Source organism: Podarcis tiliguerta (genome assembly GCF_965153285.1).
Source record: "Podarcis tiliguerta genome assembly, chromosome: 1".
Taxonomy (NCBI): Eukaryota; Metazoa; Chordata; class Lepidosauria; order Squamata; family Lacertidae; genus Podarcis; species Podarcis tiliguerta.
In genome coordinates, this window is record NC_139534.1 from 53255768 (window position 1) to 53276204 (window position 20437).

The following is a 20437-nucleotide window of genomic DNA, read 5'->3' on the forward strand; positions in this document are numbered from 1 at the left end:
AAATATGGGGACTGGAGCACATGACTAACACTTCTCTTGAGGCTCCCACTTTTGGATTGTCCTGCTCTGAAAAGTAATAGACACTATAGGCATTGGTCCTTCAGAATGTGGGCTTTTTCTGTTTAGTCAGTCATATGAGCTCCTCCAGCTAGTTTGCAAACTGCTGTCAGGTTAAGTGGTTCTTAAATAAACAGCACTTTAGCAGGGAGACTCAGGCCAAGCAGGTTCCCAGACACTTGGCCAGAAACACTTCCTTTTCTTTGTTTTTCCCTGGTCTGCCTTTCACGGCAGCATCCATCCCTTTTGCATCCAGTCTCATGGCTTCAGCCTACCCTTCTTGGATAGAATCTCTGCAGCTGTTAACCACAGGGCCCAGCCTTACCCTATGAGCAAAGGCTCATGTCTTCCAAGTCATGAAAGGAGAGACCTTGGATTTTTTTTGTTGAGGAGAGCTTGTTGCTTCTAGTGCAGAATCAAATGAGCACGCCAATATTATGTCACCACATTCCAGTGGGAACCCTTAATTGAAGGTAGAAGGTGTGTTGCCTGTCAGTGATGAGCTTGGAAGATGATGGGTAATATGTTGGTGCATACAATGGGGTGCTCAGTGTCAGAGGCAAATAGGTCCACCATGAAATCATGGGAACTCAAGGGTGTGTTAAGAGTTAAGGAATTGTTGAAACTGTTCATGGCAGTGTTATCGTGGTGTCTGATAGCTGTGTGGACATCCAGCTCTCATGGTTTTCACGATGAACCCACTTTTTGCAGTTGGACCCCAGTATATTTTTTTAAAACTACTTTTAATTTTGGTTTTATTTTTAAAAAATCCAAAAGACAAGCCTTTTCAAAAGAATTAGAAACTGAGATTTAAAAGATCGCCCCATTCTTGTGCGTGTGTGACATTTAGTGGCAAACATAATAAGCATACTATGTGTGCCATATATTTGAGTAAATAAGTTTGAGTATTACACAATACAGAAGTATGCAGTTACCTTTTAGAGGCAATTTTTATTGTTGACAGTCTTCAGAAAGTCCCTGCGAGGTTCCTGATTTCAGAGTTACTCAGTGTCAAATTTGGTGAAATCCCTTGAGATGAATGGCTTTATAACGCCATAATAACACATGCCTCCTAGGACACTTTGAGGGATGGGGAAATCCATGATTAGAATCGGTGCTATTTTAGCAGCTTGCCAGCACACGAGAGTGTTTCCGGACACTTCCAAGCCAGACCAGCTGTGTCCTCTTTCCTCCCTCTCTTGTTTGTGTGGGAGGAAGTGTGTGTGTCTCAGCCGAAGTCCTCAGTGGGAAATGAGGAGCCAGATTTTGTTCTGGGCGTGGTGCTCACATGTAGGAGTGTTTGGGGGGGCGGGGGGAGAAAGACGTCAGCAGCCTCCACACCTTCAGGGTTCAGAGGCCATTCCCAGCTTTATTTGGCAGATTTGTCACCTGCGCAACAGTGCAGACAGCCTGGCAGACAAACGAGTGAAGGATGTTGATCTGGGAGGAGAAGAGCACCCTGGAATGGCTTCCGTCGCAGATTGTTAAGCTCTTTGGTGAGGAGTTGGGTTTTTCTTGATGAAAAAGTGATCCCCGCCCCCTCGTTCCGGTACTAGGACTTTGTGAAATGGGTCTAGGAGCAGGGAAAGTTTCCTCCTGGCAGCCAGAAGGAATCTGGATAGAGATGGAAGTTACGGTAGCTGACAGAACATGGGCTTGTTGCCACTCGCTTGTCTACCTGCTTGGAGCTAGTGGAGAAAGCCAGGCAGAGTTACGCTATACCCTTGAAGGACACTCAAAAGTGCATTCCTGCCCCCCTCCAATGAACTCTGGGCAATGTAGTTTGTTCAGAGTTGCTGGGAATGATAACTCTGTGAAGGGTAAATGACAGTGTCCAGAATTCTTTGAGGGAATGAATATGCTTCAAATAAGCTTTAAAGGTATAATGTGTAGGAAGAGGCTGTGGCAGAGAGCAGGTCAGAGTCAGAAGTGGAGGCTGGAAAGGAGGGAGGCCCAGAGGCAGAGTGGAGGCAGGCTGCTGAAGATGCCAGGAGGTCTCCCCTTCCTGCTGTGATCAGCTCTCCTCCCTCCTGGTCTTCCAGAACATGCAGAGGAATGAAGAGGGCAGATCAAAGAGAGACAAGACAAAGGACCCTCAGGATAGGAGGAACATTAGAGAGCGGTGGAGAAGCAGAGACCCTTCAGTCCTTGCAGCTGCCTCATTGGGGCAAGATGTGCTGGGAACAGTTGCTGTGACCACTAGGCCTGAGATGTTTTGTTTCTTTGAATAAAGAGTTAACCTCACAGGCACTTTGTGAGTTATTGCTGACCTGCTCTCAGCTTCCGCCTTGAGAACACCTCACTTGTGGAGTGTTCTGGGCACTTAGTCTTCAAGAACTTGTTTATCATCCTTTCATATGTATGGTGAAAACCTAGTAGAAATCCTTAATTTCACGATTGCTTCCATAAATGTACATAAAATTTATAGAGCAAAAGATACATGAACTATATGTCCCCTTGGAACATACTCCTAGTTAGTACAAAAACTCTGCTGAGTTGCAAACGAATATGTTGTTGCACTAGTTAATAGATATGCTTTATTTAGGAAATAGCCGAATTAGAAAGCTGGAAAATGTTTAAATCAATTATGTACAGCAGCCCTTTCATCTTGGTGGTTTTCACTTTGATTAAAATTGCTGTTCCCAGCAACTCCCTCTAATTTATGTGTCAGGTATAATTTGTGTAAGATGAACCTTAACATTTCAGGATTCCCTGACAAAACTTTCTCTCCGTGCAGACTTCCCTCGGTTCCTGCTTACCCCGTCTCCTGGCAGAGATGACGTGGTTCCAACCTCTGCTGCCTCAGGCATAAGCTCTTCAGAGCACCCTCTGAACCACCCGCCTGCAGCCCTGACCAATGCTAGCCACATTATGGAGGACTGGAGCGATGCGGCCCAAACACCTTCTGAGGCTACCTCACTGAGGGCTGGACTGTTGCACAATGCCAACAACAATGCCTCCTCAGGGCCCTGGCGAGGCCTGAAGAGCCCATCCCTTTCTTCTGCTGTCTCCCATTCCAAACTAAGCTACCTGGAGCGTGTGGTCTTGGAGATTGTGGAGTCGGAACGCATGTATGTGCGGGATTTGCGAAGTATCATAGAGGTAAGCGCGCCCATAATACTTGCCTGCCTGTGAGGATGGAGTTCTTCAGTTCACTGCTGCAGTTTGTTCTGTCATATAAGGACCTCCCATCTTTTGATCTGGGCATTAAAGATGTCTTCTATCTAGCTGTAGGAAAACCTGGCCTGGACAGAAGGTTAGGAGCTGGTGCCTGCACGCCTTCCATCAGCCTTCAGGCCAAGAAAACCCCTCAGTATTTTACTGTGCAGAGTCCTTCTGCTTTGCCCTCAGCGGCGAACTTCACACACTGTTTCCCAAACAGGGATGTACTGATCATTATTTTCAGAGGCACAAAACACTTCCTGCTTGCCGTGTTGCAGTGTGCGAATGCAGCGCATTGTGTGCACTGCTATGGACCTTGTTTATTTGCATGCTATGGCTGAAGGGCCAGGTAATTCTGGTGCTAATTATTTCCTGGTTTAGAGTATAGAAAGGGGCTTTCTGCCCTGTTGGGACACTGTTTAGGCTGAGTGTAGGAAACAGAGAGTGTATGGTGGGAGCTGTGGGCTTGAAAGACCTACATTGGCTCCCAGTACGTTTCCGAGCACAATTCAAAGTGTTGGTGCTGACCTTTAAAGCCCTAAATGGCCTCCGTCCAGTATACCTGAAGGAGCGTCTCCACCCACATCGTTCTGCCCGGACACTGAGGTCCAGTACTGAGGGCCTTCTGGCGGTTCCCTCGCTGCGAGAAGCCAAGTTACAGGGAATCAGGCAGAGGGCCTTCTTGGTAGTGGCACCCGCCCTGTGGAAAACCCTCCCACCAGATGTCAAAGAGAAAAACAACTACCAGACTTTTAGAAGACATCTGAAGGCAGCCCTGTTTAGGGAAGCTTTTAATGTTTAATAGATTATTGTATTTTAATATTCTGTTGGAAGCAGCCCAGAGTGGCTGGGAAATAATAAATTAATAATAATAATTATGAATTATATTGGGGATGGGGGGCAGGTCTGAGGCCCTCCTGATGTTGGTGGCCTCCAATTAGCCCCAACCAACAGAGTCAACTGTCAGGAATGATGGGAGTTGCAGTCCAACAAGCTCTGGAGGGCCTCAGGTTCCTCACCCCTGGATAATATGGGAATTCCCTAGAACATTGATTAGGTTGATTAGATCCCCACCACCACCACATGTTTAGGTGGCTGGAGTTTGGGGCAGTCTGTCGTATTTGCTTGCTTATTTTGCTACATGGCAATACTTATGACACAATGTGACTTGGCAGAATTACTTGGCGAAGATCATAGACACTCAAGAGCTGCTTCTACGGCCTGAACAAGTTAGTGCACTCTTTGGGAACATCGAGGATATCTATGAACTGAACAGGTGAGTGCGATGTTTGATCAACATGGCTTCACTGGCAACTGCCCCTGCCCCACCCCTTCTCTCTGTATTTGCCAGAGAGGACTGAAAATCTATAAGCACAGCAGAAGGTACCCCCTCCCTAAATGGTCACAGTCCATTGGGACAGGTTGGTGGATGGCAGGAGACTCACTTGCTTTGCTCTCCCTTGCGTTCCTGCTCTCTCCCTGTCTGCATAAGCTCCGCTGACACGTCATAGAATTGTAGAATTGTGGAGTTGGAAGGGACTTGAGGGTCATACAGTCCAACCCCCTGCAATGAAGGAATCTCAACATTCCCCCATCCAATTTGAAACCATACTGGACCCATTATCCCATTATCCCACTTACCCAGGATAATCAGTAGAACTTCTAAGTAGACGTCATTTAAGATTGCGTTGTTATTAATGAGAAGCCAGCCCTGTGTTTTGCACATTACTGAAGTCTGCCTTGGGACAGGCATTTTCCTGTCACCTCTTTGCCATGAACTTGAAACACTTTACGCATCTTATGGAAGCTGATAGGTGCAGATTAATGCCTACTGATTGTGTTATCAAGCTGAAGCTGACTGGAGGGTTGGATTGTGTGGGCGGCAAGCTTCTGATAAGTTCTGCTCCTCGCTTGATCCAGCTCCCCTATTGCTGGAAAGCGGGAGCCAACATTCTTTCACATTTAGCCAGAAGGTTTGTCTCATTCTGAAAGTCTGCAAAATAACAACATGGATGTTTGACCCTTGGGGTTTATTTGAACGGTCTTGGGCAGACATGGCTGCAGAAAGGAAAGTGGAGAGACAGTGTTGGTCTCAGAGCAGGGAAGCAACATCCTTCCCTGTATGATGAAGCACTGAGGAGAGGAGAGGTCAGAGGGGCAGACTGAGTTCAAATTGCTCCCGGCTTACTGGGCGTTCTTGGTTTTGTTGCTTGCCTGTTCTGTGAACTAGCTTCCCCTCCCGAAATTAAAAAGTTCCTTGGGGCAGACATGAGCTCATAGTTTGTCACTGCAAGACACTTTGGGCAGTGGGGAAATGCTGTTTGTAGCAAATAGGCTACACAAATAGTTGCTGGAGCAGCTAGTTGGCCATTTTAACCCATGAGTGCCCCTCTTTCTGTGTAACTGCTGCCTTGTGTTTTTGGCTCCCTGGCAACAGTGGAAGGGCTTCCCCTGTGCAGGTGGGTGCTGTGAGTACTGTTCCCAAATCTTTGCATGCCTTCAGTTTTGCTTCTATGTTTGGGACTTGGAGGGGAGGGAAATGTTGTTTGCATTTTGCCTCCCGCATGTACCCATCCTGTCCCTTGAGTGCCTATGCTACTGAGATGCTGTGCTTAGAATATGTGACACAAGAGGCTTCGCCATGTGTGTGTGTCTGTCTGACTCATTGATTCTTCCTTTTCTCCATTTCTGCTCAGTGAACTTCTGCAGGATCTGGACAGCTGCCACAATGATCCTGTGGCCGTGGCAAGATGTTTTGTGGACAGGGTAAGGAGATGAGCAGATACTGTGTTGTGGTAATCTCTGACTGTACAATGGAGTGTCACAGAATTCTGCTGCACAAGCCCTTTCGACACCCTTATTGGGTGCTTCCATTAGGTATGAGGGCTTAAACAAACAGTACGTAGGGTGAGGTTGGCATTCCTTTTATACAGCTGTACTGGGCATGTTTTGAGAGGCAAGCTGAGATTATTGCTAAGTGAATATCCAGCCATCTTTTACTGATTGCGCGCTCTCTCTCTCTCTCTCTCTCTCCCTGCAACAGAGTCAGGATTTTGATATCTACACTCAATACTGTAACAACTACCCTAAGTGAGTATCCTTTGCAGTGAAGAGAGAACTGGTTTCATGGGTGACCCTTTCCCCTCTAATAACTTAATCTTTTTACCCAGAAGAAACTTTTGGTCAGCCTCTGTCTCTGCAGAACACAGAATAGTTTGTAGGTGCTTTTTTTTTTAAGTCAGCGTTCAGTGACAAGATAACCCAAATCTTGCACTAAAACCAGCTGAATTCTTCAGACTGTACATCTAATATTGGGAATAGCCACTGTGGTACCCTCCACATGTTGTGGGATTACAAGTCCCTTCAGCCTCACCCAGGCTAGCCTATGGTCCGGGCTGATGGGAGCTGTAGTCCAGCAACATCTGAAGGGCAACATTGTTGTTTTTCTTAATAAAATTTGTATACTCCCTTCATCCTAAGAGCTCAGGGCATTTCAAAGCATAAAAATACAGAATAAAACCACAAAGCACCTAATGTTGGCTGCCCTTGATTTATATAGTCTAGCAGAAACAGAACATGTTTATGAAAGCTAAGCAGATTTGCATGATTTATATAAATCTGTTTATCTTTCATAAAAGTTTCTGCAAATCGTAGCAAGAGGCAAAGAACAAGGCAAGCTAATGAAGCCCCACAGCTGTTTTCAAAAGTCCTGCTCCAGGGGTTTTCCTCTTCTTTCCCTCTAACAGGCTGACTTTCCAGGTTTCCCCACACTCATCAAAGGAAATTCCCTGTAGGAGGTACAGGATGTGCTATATTGCCAAAGTCTGATTGCTTCTCTCTGTTAGCTAGTCTGGCTGTCACTGGCTTCCGGATCTTGTTTTTAAACCCTTGCCTTGCAGTCCCTTGTTGGGGTGTTTGATCATGCCTGTCTGTCAACTCATCTTCAGGGGAAGGTGGGAGGTTCTCTGCTTTGATCTTCAGTGCTATTCATTATACCATGATGGGTTTGACCCTCTAGCTCTGTGGCAGCTCTGACCGAATGCATGAGGAACAAACAGCTGGCCAAGTTCTTTCGCGAGCGGCAAGAGCAAATCCGTCACTCATTGCCCCTTGGCTCCTACCTTCTCAAGCCTGTCCAGCGCATTCTCAAATATCACCTGCTCCTTCAGGTAATATAGCAGTAGCCTAGTTGTGTTGTCTAACTTTGCAGCTTTGGGACCTGTGTGTTTCACTCTCTACCTGTTTTGTGTAAAATTCAACCATAAAATGTGCAGATCTGTGTTCAAGCAAATATCACCTCTCTCTTAGAAAATGTATTGGTCGCTGGTCAAGTGGGAACAGTTGAGAACTAATACAGAGTTTGAGTATTTGCAATTATACAAATAGTCTCTGTGGGTCACACATGAGGAAATATAGATTGTAGGAATTAGCTATACAAGAAAATGGTTTCTCAGAATCTCTGTACGTATTTCAAAACCAGCCCTATTTCTGTGAAGGAATCAGATTTGTATGTTACCAGTGTTTATCCATTTATGCAGAGATAGGATACTTTCCCCAATTGCTCTACATTATGTTTTTCATAATTCAAGTACCGTACTTTTCGCACCATAGGACGCACCGGACAATAGGACGCACCTTGTTTTAGAGGGGGGAGAACAAGAAAAAAAATCCTCCCCCTCTCTGCCCAGCACCCCTTCAGCGAGGCGGCAGGAGGCACTGTGCAGAGAGGGAAAGAAATTCCCCCCTCTTGTTTTCCCCCTCTAAAACAAGGTGCCTTCAGGCGGCTACCTTGGAAGCATGGAGAGCGAGAGGGGTCGGTGCGCACCAACCCCTCTCGCTCTCCAGGCTTCAGGTTCCTTTCGACCTGCTCTTTGGGGCTGGAGGGGGGAAGCCCACCACCAGCCCCAAAGAGCAGGTCAGGGAGCGTCGGAAAGCTTCTATGGCTTCTTTAGCCGCCGCACGCGCTCTCCCGGCTGGAGAGGTGGCGCGCGGCTAAAGAGGTTCCTGCCATAGCCGCGCTTCACCTCTCCAGCCGGGAGAGGGTCACGGGGCTATGGCATCTTTGCTCCATAGTACGCACTCACATTTCCCCTTCATTTTTGAAGGGGAAAAAGTGCGTCCTATAGAACAAACAATACGGTAAATAACAAAAAAAGTAATGTAAGAAGAGCCCTGGTGGATCAGGCCAAAGGCCCATCTGTCCCAGCACCCTGTAATTGGTGATTAGCCTGTCGGAAGCCTGCGGGCAATTCATCATACCACTAAAGCCTACATCTTCCTACGCTGATTTTCATAAAATGTTCTTGATACTGTCATATTTTAAGTTTAACAACAATAGACATAACATTTGAGTAACTTAATGGGTGTGCTTTTTTAATATAACTACTGAAATGATTCCACCCATGATCTTTTCTCCAATTAATATGGCCATAATGGCCAAATCCCACACAATCTTTTGTGTAAATTAAACTTCTTGCAGTAAGTTATGATTTCTTGCTCGTATTTATCCAATGGACTGATCCTTCAATATGGTTCAAAGGAAAAAGACCAGGTCTAATTGAATTTGCTAGCCTAGACTCTATCAAGCAGTCCCACCATGGATGATAATAGTCACCTTTTTGTACTTCCATAGGTGAATGACTTTTGTTGTTGTTGTTGTTGCTGCAATCATATGGCATCTTGCCACCATGTTGAAAAAGTTTTTTTGCATTGTTATTTTTAAAGAAAGCATGGGACTTTGATTCCAAAGATTCTCCCCAAAAACCTATGGAAATTTCACTGATCCAGCAGAAGTTTCCGTGAAAGGGTGAAGTGAGCTGCTTCTACCTACAGCTCCTGTGCCATCTTCCTAACCTGCTCCAGAGGGTTTCCCAACCTGGAGCAGATTTTTGCGGGATCACGGTGTTACGTAGGGAAGAAGGATCAACGGACATAGTCTCATACTTCCTGAACAGCGCACCCCAGGCTTCGGGATGCAGGCAGCTCTCCGCAACCCTTGGGAGACCAGCACGACTTTCCGCCGGGCTCCCACGGCTTGCGGAGAGCTGCCCGAAGCCCGGGGCGTGCTCCGCTGCGCCCCCTGGTTTTGGGCTGCAGGCTGCTGTCCGCAAGCCTTGGGAGCCCGGCGGGAACCTCCGACCCCTCTCACTCTCCAGGCTTCAGCGAAAGCCTCCATTCGCCCCATAGGACGCACACACATTTCCCCTTCATTTTTGGGTGAAAAATACAGTATGTCTATGATTTATGCTTCTTAAGGCTTTGGGGGAGGGCCATAGTTCAGTGATAAGAGTATCAACTTCAAAAGCAGAAGGTCTCAGGTCCAATCCCTGGCATTTCCAGGTAGGGTTGGAATGTCCTACCTAACTCGAAAGACCTGCTGTCAATCACTATGGACAGTTCTGAACTAGGTTGACCAATGACCTGACTCACTCAGCATAATGGGGTTTTTAAAATGGCTTTAAGTTATTACTTGGCTTGACCCTTGTATACTCTCCTGGGCCCCAGAGCTTAGTAAACTGGGCAGTGGTCAAGAGACAACAAACCGGTGAAATGAATTTGTGTTAGAGAGCCTTACAACTCTTGGCTTACCTTCTTGGCTGTGTGGTTTTGTCCTAGGAGATAGCAAAGCACTTCGACATAGAAGAGGATGGCTATGAAGTGGTGGAAGAGGCGATTGACACCATGACCTGTGTGGCTTGGTATATCAATGACATGAAACGGAAGCACGAGCATGCTGTGCGCCTGCAGGTAATTTGAACGGGGAAAGTTGTCCCAGGTGTGGCATTATCCTTGGAGAGCTGTGGCAATTCACAAGTAAGTGTTGCATATTCACACTGGCTGATGCATCAGGCAGTGCCACCTTTCCACAACCCATAAAGGGAAATTCCCTTAAGTACGTATATGCAAAATGAAACTGACTTGCAAAACACGATGGCAACCATGTGTGTTATTACTATCTTTAGTGGTTTGCTCTCTTTCCTGCTGCTTCCTAGCACTGCAACATTCCTTACCATGAAGTGTTGCTAGCTAAAGGGATTTTTAAGATAGATTGATAGATAAAAGGCATTTTTGGTCCAGTATTCCCTTTTCCTCATTCCAGTTTGCAATGTCTAATGTCCCCTTTCTTTCAGACCTCAGTACATACATACACTGTCGTTTTTCCTGTGCTGCATTCCCCCCCCCCCCACTTCCCATTATTTCAGTCATATCACAGCAGCACACTTTTCAACATCTTGTGCCAGTCATTTATTTTTTTTTTTTTTTTTTTTAAGTAATTTTTATTTTTCCACATAAAAAACAAACATAACAATAACATAAACAAAAACAATAACAAACATATAAGATGGACCTCCCCATACCACCCCTTTTCTGCATCCTTATTTCAGATTTTTCAGCAACTTTTTAGTCAAACAATGTATACCTTTTTTTCCATCAATTAAATTTTCTTTAACTTAGTATTAACAGCTGTAGCTCTTTACCTCTTATTGCCCTGAACCTTAGTTTTCATCCAAATTACAACGATTTTTAAGATATTCTTTAAATTTACTCCAATCTTCTTCCACCGCCTCCTTCCCCCGGTCTCGAATTCTGCCAGTCATCTCCGCCAATCCCATATAATCGATCACCTTCGACTGCCATTCTTCCAGCGTGGGTAGTTCTTGCGTTTTCCAATACTTTGCTAGGAGAATTCTTGCTGCTGTTGTGGCGTACATAAAAAATGTCTTGTCCTTCCTTGACACCATTTGGCCCACCATGCCCAAGAGAAAAGCTTCTGGTTTCTTGAAAAAGGTTCTCTTGAGAACTTTCTTAATTTCATTATAGATCATTTCCCAGAATGCCTTAATCTTCGGGCAGGTCCACCAAAGGTGAAAGAAGGTTCCCTCAGTTTCATTACATTTCCAGCATTTGTTACTGGGCAAATGATAGATCTTCGCTAACTTAGCAGGAGTCATGTACCACCTGTAGATCATTTTCATAATGTTTTCTCTTAAGGCATTACATGCCGTAAATTTAACACCAGTGGTGCACAACTGCTCCCAGTCAGCAAGCTCAATATCATGTCCAATATCTTGTGCCCATTTAATCATACTAGACTTCACCATTTCATCTTGAGTATTCCACTTCAGCAACAAATTATACATCCTTGATAGGTTTTTAGTATTGGGTTCTAACAATTCTGTTTCTAGTTTGGATCTCTCCATCTGGAAGCCTATCTTTCTGTCCTGTTTAAATGCTTCATTTATTTGTCTATAATGTAGCCAATCTCTCACCTTGTCTTTCAACTCCTCAAAACTTTTCAGTTTCAGTTGTTCACCATCCTGTACTATAATTTCAGAATATTTAGGCCAATGTGGCCCCATATTCAATTTTTTCACCTCTTTGGCTTCCATAGGTGACAACCACCTGGGGGTTTTACTTTCAAGTAAATCTTTATATCGAATCCAAACATTGTACAAAGCTTTCCTGACAACATGATTTTTGAAACCTTTATGAGATTTTACCTTATCATACCATAGATATGCATGCCAACCAAATCTATTATCAAATCCTTCAAGATCCAAGATGTCTGCATTCTCGAGGCGCAGCCATTCTTTCAACCAGCAGAATGCTGCTGATTCATAGTACAGTTTTAAGTCTGGCAGGGCAAAGCCTCCTCTATCTTTAGCATCTGTTAAAATCTTAAATTTTATTCTAGGCTTTTTGCCCTGCCAGACAAACTTGGATATGTCTTTCTGCCACCTCTTGAAACAATCCATCTTGTCTATTATTTGTAAAGTCTGAAACAAAAATAACATTCTAGGCAATACATTCATTTTGATAACGGCGATTCTTCCTAATAGAGAAAGTTTCAATCCTGACCATGTGTCTAGATCTTTCTTAACTTCTGACCAACATTTATCATAGTTGTCTTTAAATAAATTCACGTTTTTCGATGTCAGATTTACCCCCAAATATTTAACTTTTTTTGCTAACCCCAAACCAGTTTCTTTTTGGAATGCCTCTTTTTCCTCATTTGTTAGATTTTTCTCCAGCACTTTAGTTTTTTGTTTATTCAATTTAAATCCTGCAACTTGACCAAATATTTCTATCAGTTCTAAAACTCTTTTTGTACTAGTGTTCGGCTGCTGTAATGTTAAGACTAAGTCATCTGCAAATGCTCTTAACTTATACTCTTTCGCTCCGAACTGAATTCCTTTTACCAACTGGTCCTTTCTAATCATGTTTAACAATATCTCCAAGACTGAAATAAAAAGTAAGGGAGAAATGGGGCATCCTTGTCGTGTTCCTTTCTCTATAGCTATCTCTTCAGTTACCACATTATTCACAATTAGTTTTGCCTTCTGTTTAGAATATATTGCACTTATACCATTTTCAAAACCTTGGCCTACCCCCATCCCCTGGAGATTCTTTTTCATAAAGCTCCAACAAATGTTGTCAAAGGCTTTCTCCGCGTCCACAAAAATCAATACTGCTTTTCTATTAATGTTTGTTTCCAATAACTCCACAATGTCAATTATATTCCTTACATTGTCCGACATGTGTCTTCCCGGGAGAAAGCCAGCTTGATCTTTATGAATCTCACCTATCAACACTTTCTTAAGTCTTTTTGCTAAAATGTCTGCAAATATTTTGTAATCCACATTTAAAAGTGAGATCGGGCGGTAGTTTTTAACCTGGTTCTTTTCAGTCTCAGTTTTTGGTATAAGTGATATAAAAGCCTCTCTCCACGATTCAGGTGCCCCCTTCCCTTCCAGTATCTCATTGCATACTTCTTTCAATGGTTGTACTAGACAGTCTTTCAAAACCTTGTAATATTTAGCCGTCAGGCCATCTGGTCCTGGAGATTTTCCCAATTGTGTCTTTTGAATGGCTTCCTCTATTTCTTGTTCTGTTATTTTTTGATTCAAAATCAGCCTGTTCTGTTCCGAGATTTTTGGTAGTCCATAATTTTCCAAAAATTCATCTATCTCTTGTTCCTTCACAGGCCCTTGTGAATATAATTTCCTGAAATAACTTTGAAAACAGTTACTTATCTCATTCGGCTTACATATACTCCTTCCATCCTCCTCCAGACAAGTAACAGTGTTCAGTTTCTGTCTTTTTTTCAATTGCCATGCAAGAAGCTTCCCACATTTATCTGCTGATTCAAATGTCCTCTGTCTCATTTGTTTAATTTTCCATTCTATCTCTTGGTTTGTAAGTTCCATATACTGCATCTGATAATATTTTATTTCTCTCAATATTTCATGAGACTTTGGATTGGACCTCAATTTCTTTTCTCCTTCCTTCATCTTTTCCAGAATTCTACTTTTCCTTTCATTTTGTTTTTTCTTCTTAATTGAATTCTGTTGTATCAGGAAGCCTCGCATCACGGCTTTACTTGCGTCCCAAATTATTCTTTTTTCAACTTTTGTTCTTAAGTTAATCTCAAAATAATCTTTCAATGTCCTTAGGGCCTTTTCACAAATTTGTTCATCTCTAAATAGGAAGTCATTCATTCTCCACCTAAAGGATCCAGTTGTTGTCAATTTCATTTCCATCTTCACTGCGTTATGGTCGGAGCAGGTTTTTGGGCAGATTTCCACTTTTTTTATCTTTGCAGCCATCACACTAGATACCCAGATTTGGTCGATTCTTGTCCATGTCATTTTAGATTCCGAGAAAAAAGTTCCCTCTCTTTCGAGAGGGTTTCTAGTCCTCCAAATATCTATTAGGTCCATATTTTCTGTCATCTCAAAAAAGATCTTTGGTAATCTACCTTCTTTAGAGATCATTTGTCTTTGTGCTTTATCCATATTTGTAGAGACCACTCCATTCATGTCCCCCATCATTATTATTTTGCAGTCGAGATAGTCCATCAAAGTCCCATGCAACTTCTTAAAAAATTCTGCCTTCCCGTCATTTGGCGCGTATACTCCAACAACCAAATACTTTTCTCCTTGAATCTGTACTTCAATTGCCAAATATCTTCCTTCTTCATCTTTAAATTTGATTTTTGGATCCAATTTTTCTTTTGCATAAATCACAACTCCTCTCTTTTTGACTTTGTCAGAAGATATAAATTCTTGTCCTAATCTTTTATTCACGAGCAATTTTCTATGTGTCCTGATTATATGAGTTTCCTGTAGACATATCAAATCCAATTGCTCTTTTTTCAAGATATGAAAAACTTGACGTCTTTTTCGGGGATGGTTCAAACCATTACAATTCCAACTAAGAAGTTGCAGTGACATCTTGATTATTAAGCGTTTGTCCCTCCGACTGCCCCAAGTTTGTCTTCTTCTTCAGTTGTTGATTGTGGTAGGCCGTATGATAAGTTTGCTATATCCACTGGTTCTCCCCCTTCTGCTGTTAGTCCTTGTGCCGTTCCTTTCTGCAGGTCCTCCAAATTTCTCTCCAAGAAATCTTCTTTCTCCTGTACTGTTCTTATTCTCACCTTCTTCCCTTTATAGTTAAAGGACAATCCCTGTGGGAACTCCCACCTGAAAGGTATGTAATTTTTCCTCAGCAAATTGGCAAGATCTCTATAAAAGGTTCTCACTTCCAAGATGTATCTAGGAATATCTTTAAAAATCAGAGCTTGAGTGTTCTCAATGACCAAAGCTTTTTGGTAATGCAGGTTCAATATCTTATCTCTCTCCTGCTTGGTTCTTAGGGTAATCAGACAATCCCTTGCCCTTTTAACTTGTTTTCTGCCAAGTCTGAAAGCCGTTGTTATTTCTATTTCATCATCTTCCAAATCCTCTCGCCAATTTTCCAAAATTGCCTCTGTGAGGAATTCCTTCAGGTCGTCCCCTTCGTTCTCTGGAACTTGCCTTAGTTTCAAATTTCGTTCTTTCCTCTGTAATTCCAATAGGGAGAGAGCTGCCTCATGCTCATTCACTTTTTTCTCAATCGGCGCAAGTTTCCCCTGTGTCTCTTCTGCAATTGCCTTCGCACTCGTAGCAATTTTCCTAGTTTCTGTAGATTCCTGAATCAGTCTATTAATAGATTCCGTATTAGTTGTCACAGATGTAGTATTCAAGTCCAGTCTCACTGTCAATTCTGTCAATTTTTTTGTATTTTCTGTGGATTGCTTTGTTAAAGCCTCAAGGGATTGATTAATTTTCAGTAGTGCCTGTGTCATAGAATCCATTGATGCAGCTGTTGAGCTTTCTGGTGCCGGCACTGTTTGGCCAGAAATTGAGGCTCTTTTCTTTTGTGTTACCTTAGTTTTAGATCTGGTTCTTATCTCCTCAGCTGTGCCGCTCATGTCCCAAGGTCGTTCTCACAGGAAAAACTCGCGATGGAAAATCCCACTGTTAGTCACACTTTTCCCCTCTTGATCCTCAAGAGGGAGCAATTAACAATGTCCAAATTCGGGGAAACAAAGAAACAGGAAGCCAAATGTGAAAAGTCCGAAGTCCGCCATTAAAGTTATTAAAAACACTTTTCCTCTGATGGATTTAATTAATCAGTTTCACTAATAAAGTCCCCTTCAAGTTCTACAACTTTATCCAACTTTCCGACTTTTTAATGATGCTCTTAAAAGACCCATTCCTCCCGGTGTTCACTCCTGGCAGGTCGTCCCGGGGGAGTCAGGGCGATGGGAAACCTTGTTTCCTTTTCAAATTAAAGAGTATCTTCACAAGACTGTCTTTCCCCCCCTTCTCTTGCCGATCGGGGGGGAAGGATACATTTGACAGGTCAGGGTTAAAAGTTCAACTGTAACTTTCTTGCAACTGCAGCGAGGTCTGACGTTGCTTTAGATTTCTGCAGTCCGGGGGGGGCAGACTTCCTTATTTTATGCCGTCCCGTTTTCAGCCAAATTTTTTAAAATTTTGTTGTACCGTCTTTTTTCCGCTCTTACTCACGGGTGTTCAGTCCGAATTTTCTTTTCAGGAAGGAATCGACGCTCTCCGCTTATGGCGACGCGGCTTCACTCTGCGAGCTGGGTTGCGACTCTCAGCACCGCGCTCACACCCGATGCCGCTACGGAGCCTTTAAAAAGGCTCTTTCGCAATACCGGGGGGCGCAAAAGGTGCCCGCCGAGTCTCCTTGTTCACAGGCTTCAGCGCCTGTGATTTTAGGGGTCCCCCGCTCGCCGTAGCGGGTCAGACCCGAACTCACAGAGCAGTCCTGCCTCGGAGCTCGAGGCAAGGACCGCCATTAAGCGCTGGCGCCGACCGGAAGTCTCCTTGTGCCAGTCATTTAAGCCCTTTCATAAAATGTTTAACTTCATGGCCCTTCCAACAATACCCATGGAGCTTAACATCAAGGAGATGTGACAAGACACAAGCCTGGAAATCCCAGATGAGGAAGTGATTATCTGCATTTCTTTCCTGTTCAGAGACTGACCCCTAGTACTGAATTATCAAATTTTGGTTTGAGCCTTAACACAATTAGAGTCCTGCAAATAGCCTCAAAATATCACCCCAGCAGATTTTAAGGGCATTCCCAGTTTGCTTGCACTTCCTTATCCTCTCATCGTTCCAGATTTCATTTACATTATTCAGTCTTGCAAACACCCTTGTGAGGACTCCACCCTTATCAGCATTAGTGTCATGGATATTTACTGACAAGTTCCCAAACATTGAATTTAAATTTTTCTCTTCTTGAGGTTTTAGAAGTGCACATAGGTTGCTGTAGGTCAGGCACGGCCAAACTTGGCCCTCCAGCTGTTTTGGGACTACAACTCCCATCATCCCTAGCTAATAGGACCAGTCGTCAGGGATGATAGGAGCTGTAGTCCCAAAACAGCTGGAGGGCCAAGTTTGGCCATGCCTGCTATAGGTGGTGTCCAGCCTTACCTTAGTTTTGATCTGTGTTTTCAGCCAATTAATTTATTTCTGCAGGGAATTTGAGCAAGGTGATGATGGCACCCTATGGAAACAGTAGGCAAGCTTTAAGATAACTACAAAAGTAATTTGAACTGGGGCAATCAATTCTTTAGTCATCTGCAATATACAGTGGTACCTCGGTTTAAGAACAGTCCTGTTTACGAACAATTCGGTTTACAAACTCAGCAAAACCGGAAGTAGTGTTCCAGTTTGCAAACTTTACCTCGGTCTACAAACAGAAACCGAATGGTGGAAGGGCACCGGCGGCAGGAGGCCTCATTAGGGAAAGCGTGCCTCTGTTTAAGAATGGATTCAGTTTAAGAACGGATTAAGTAAACCAAGGTACCACTGTAATGGCATGAAAACACCCACAAATTGGAAACTACATAAGGATTAGGAAGAGCAAGTTACTTAAAATGAAGGGTTGCGATCTGTCCTGTAGCTATCTGTCCAGAGCAAAGGAAGATGGTGAGAGCAAAATTCTTTCTAAATGACTCTTTTTATGGGTTGGTGGTTTATATTACACAAGCTGTGGATCATATTCTGATCTGTGGGGGCTGTGTAGCAAATGCTTCTTTACTGGGCTTCAGGCAAGATGCAGGAGTTGCTGATGGAATGTCCTGTAATAATACCGGAGTTCCGGCTGAATGATTTGTCACGATGCCCCTTCTGGCTTCAACCTGTAACATTAGAACCCTCCGACACAGGAATGGGGAACCTGTGCCCATGCTTAGATGTTTCTGGACTGTAACTCCCATCATCCCTGAACATTAGCTGTGCTGACTTGGGGCTGAAGGGAATTGGAGTCCAGTTTGGAGGTGTACATGTTCTCATGGATAGCAGAGAGAGAAGCAGCCTTGAATAGTTCATTAGGAGACTGGGTATAAATGACAGAAATATATAAAAATAGGGACTTGTGTTCCCCCTGCTGCTTTGGTTCAGCCTCACAGAGTGACTTTACACTGGACTAATCTACTTTTCCAGTGTCTCATATGGAAGATCCTTAGAATTTTTCAAACTAAGTAGAAGAAAGGGACAAATATTTAGAATACTTAAGATTCCCTTTTTAAACTTTTGCTGATGAAAGAGACCCTCTGGGTACGAAACCATACAGATCATTTTGTTGTTGGTAATGCTAGGCATTTATTTTCAAGACTGCTGACAGATTTCAAAAATACTTCGAATGTTTGTGAAGGTTAAATAGTGGAAGTGTTGGGGGGGGGGACTTATATTTTGAGTTGTGTTGAAATGAATGTATTCTGCAGGCTAAATGTATAGCATTGTATCCAATGCTTTCGTTCCTCTTGTACAATGGGACTTCCCCCCTCTCTGCTTTTATCTCCCCTCAAGCCCCTTGCACATACTCAAAATCTGCTCCAGAGGGTAGGGAGACCTCCTGGGGCAACTTTTGGGGACATGTGGGGAGAGGAAGCCCTGTTGCATTAGTGGAACACTATTTGTGTGGCATTGGGTACTATCTACATACCATAATTTATTTATTTTTTTCAAAATTCTCAAGTGGCTGTAATTCTGTCACAGCACAGACTACAACCAATGCTGGCATCTTCATGACTCTGTTTGGGATTGCCTTGAAATGGCTCCTAATAGGGATGGAAATATTTCACCTTTTTTCTGACACCCGCCCCCCTTTATTACTGTTTTACAGGAGATTCAGTCATTGCTTATAAACTGGAAGGGTCCTGACCTGACCACTTATGGAGAGCTTGTGCTGGAGGGTACTTTCCGTGTCCATCGGGTCAGGAATGAGAGAACTTTCTTCTTGTTTGACAAGATCTTGCTGATAACAAAGAAACGGGGCGATCATTATATATACAAAAGCCACATTCCAGTAAGTATGAGGATGAGTGAATCTTTTCAGTTTTGGTTTCTATCAATTTTCCAATCTTAAGTCCAGTCATCCACATTTCCACATTTGTTTTTTTACAGTCCATGAAAATTCACCAGCATTTTAGTGTGAATTTCTCCTGATATATACACATTTATGCAAAGCAATTTCCCCTAACGTAACATATTTTTTATGCTTATTTATGCCTGATCCATGTACTTTTATGTACACTTTGCCCTAATATTTGCATTTTTGTACACATTACTTGGCTGGAGGACTGCACTGCAAAATTTGGAGAAATGTGAATTCCAAAGGCTGGCTGAGTTTTGTTTCATGTGTTGTTTTGGCAAGTGCAAAATAAGTAGATTCACTATTAAACATGAACTGAAAAGAAGTTCATCTCCCCTTCCTCCCTATGAGTAGGCAGTGTGATTAATTCTTCCTCCCTGTTTTTGAGGGGTCAGGAGGGCATCTTGGGTATCAGGGTAGGAGGGGTGTGAGCATGAATCATTCTTTGTCACTTTGGAACTCATACCTGACAGCTGAAACAGATGTGAATTTATGATCCAGTGTAGATGGCCCCAAGGCAAACTTTTCTCTACCTGACCTGACTCTCCCACTGCTGCTGCCTTCCGTCTTCCAGCACAATCCTAGGCATAACTTAGGAGGGGAGAGGGACGGCGAGGGCATTTCTCAAAGGACACATACATGAGAGCAACAGTGTGGATTTGTTACCCTTCAAATACCCCGTTGCAAGAAAACGGGGAGGTTTGCTCCACAGACACATTAAGAGGAAAAGGGTATCAATGGGTGTGCTGCTATTTCCACAGCCAAAATGGAGTGGAGGGAATCCATTTTTCTTGCTACTGGCTTGTATATAAATTGCAGTGGCACCTGCTGTCCCCACAATGTGATGGTGTGAAGTGACTGCACCAAATTTCACCCCCATCTCCTTTCTCTTTGTTTCGCTCTTGCCAAGAAAGGCTACCCTTAATCTTTCTTTACATCAAACATTTATATATTTATATGTGCCACTCTAGCCCATCTCAAAGGCACAGGAACCGACGACAACAACATGTGCATATGCAAGGTGGTAATAGATCTGTTCCAACCCAATACAATTCTGTTTGGCTGTTTGAAGCCTGAGAGGTGTATGCACTGGGTACTTTTTCTTTACTTGAATCTGTGTTCCTACCATAACCAAGTATGAATATGCTTTGGATGTGCTGATGGCATCAAATTCTCTGGGGAAGGGTTGGGGAGAGAGGGTCAGTGGATGATGGGGCGGGAGGGAGACTGATGTTCTTTAGTTCTGAATACAGCATGTTTTGCTTCTTTATATTATTTATATCTGTTCTAAAATTCAGTACACTACATTGTTTTTAAAAAGGAACTGACAACAACACAGGAATTGACACACACACACTTATAAATATTATAACAAACCTTATGGTCGTCGTCCCCAATCCTTGGCCACCCAAAGTTGGTCAGGTTAAAAGGTCTTTGTCGTCCTTCTGAGGATGCCTCTCTGTTTATCCTGGCAGCCCTCGGA

The 20437-nt window shown here is 43.4% G+C and overlaps 1 protein-coding gene across 1 annotated transcript in view; it reads left to right on the forward strand.

The window, feature by feature from the left end:
• Nucleotides 1-1417: 1417 nt before the first annotated feature.
• The window catches only part of PLEKHG3 (pleckstrin homology and RhoGEF domain containing G3), a 33409-nt gene continuing 14389 nt past the window's right edge, over nt 1418-20437 (forward strand). The window contains exons 1-8 of the mRNA XM_083454275.1: nt 1418-1553; nt 2795-3159; nt 4395-4495; nt 5916-5985; nt 6263-6309; nt 7238-7388; nt 9835-9966; nt 18706-18888. Coding sequence (XP_083310401.1) covers nt 1490-1553; nt 2795-3159; nt 4395-4495; nt 5916-5985; nt 6263-6309; nt 7238-7388; nt 9835-9966; nt 18706-18888 — 1113 coding nt within the window. The 5' untranslated portion in view covers nt 1418-1489. The remainder of the gene's footprint in view (nt 1554-2794; nt 3160-4394; nt 4496-5915; nt 5986-6262; nt 6310-7237; nt 7389-9834; nt 9967-18705; nt 18889-20437) is intronic.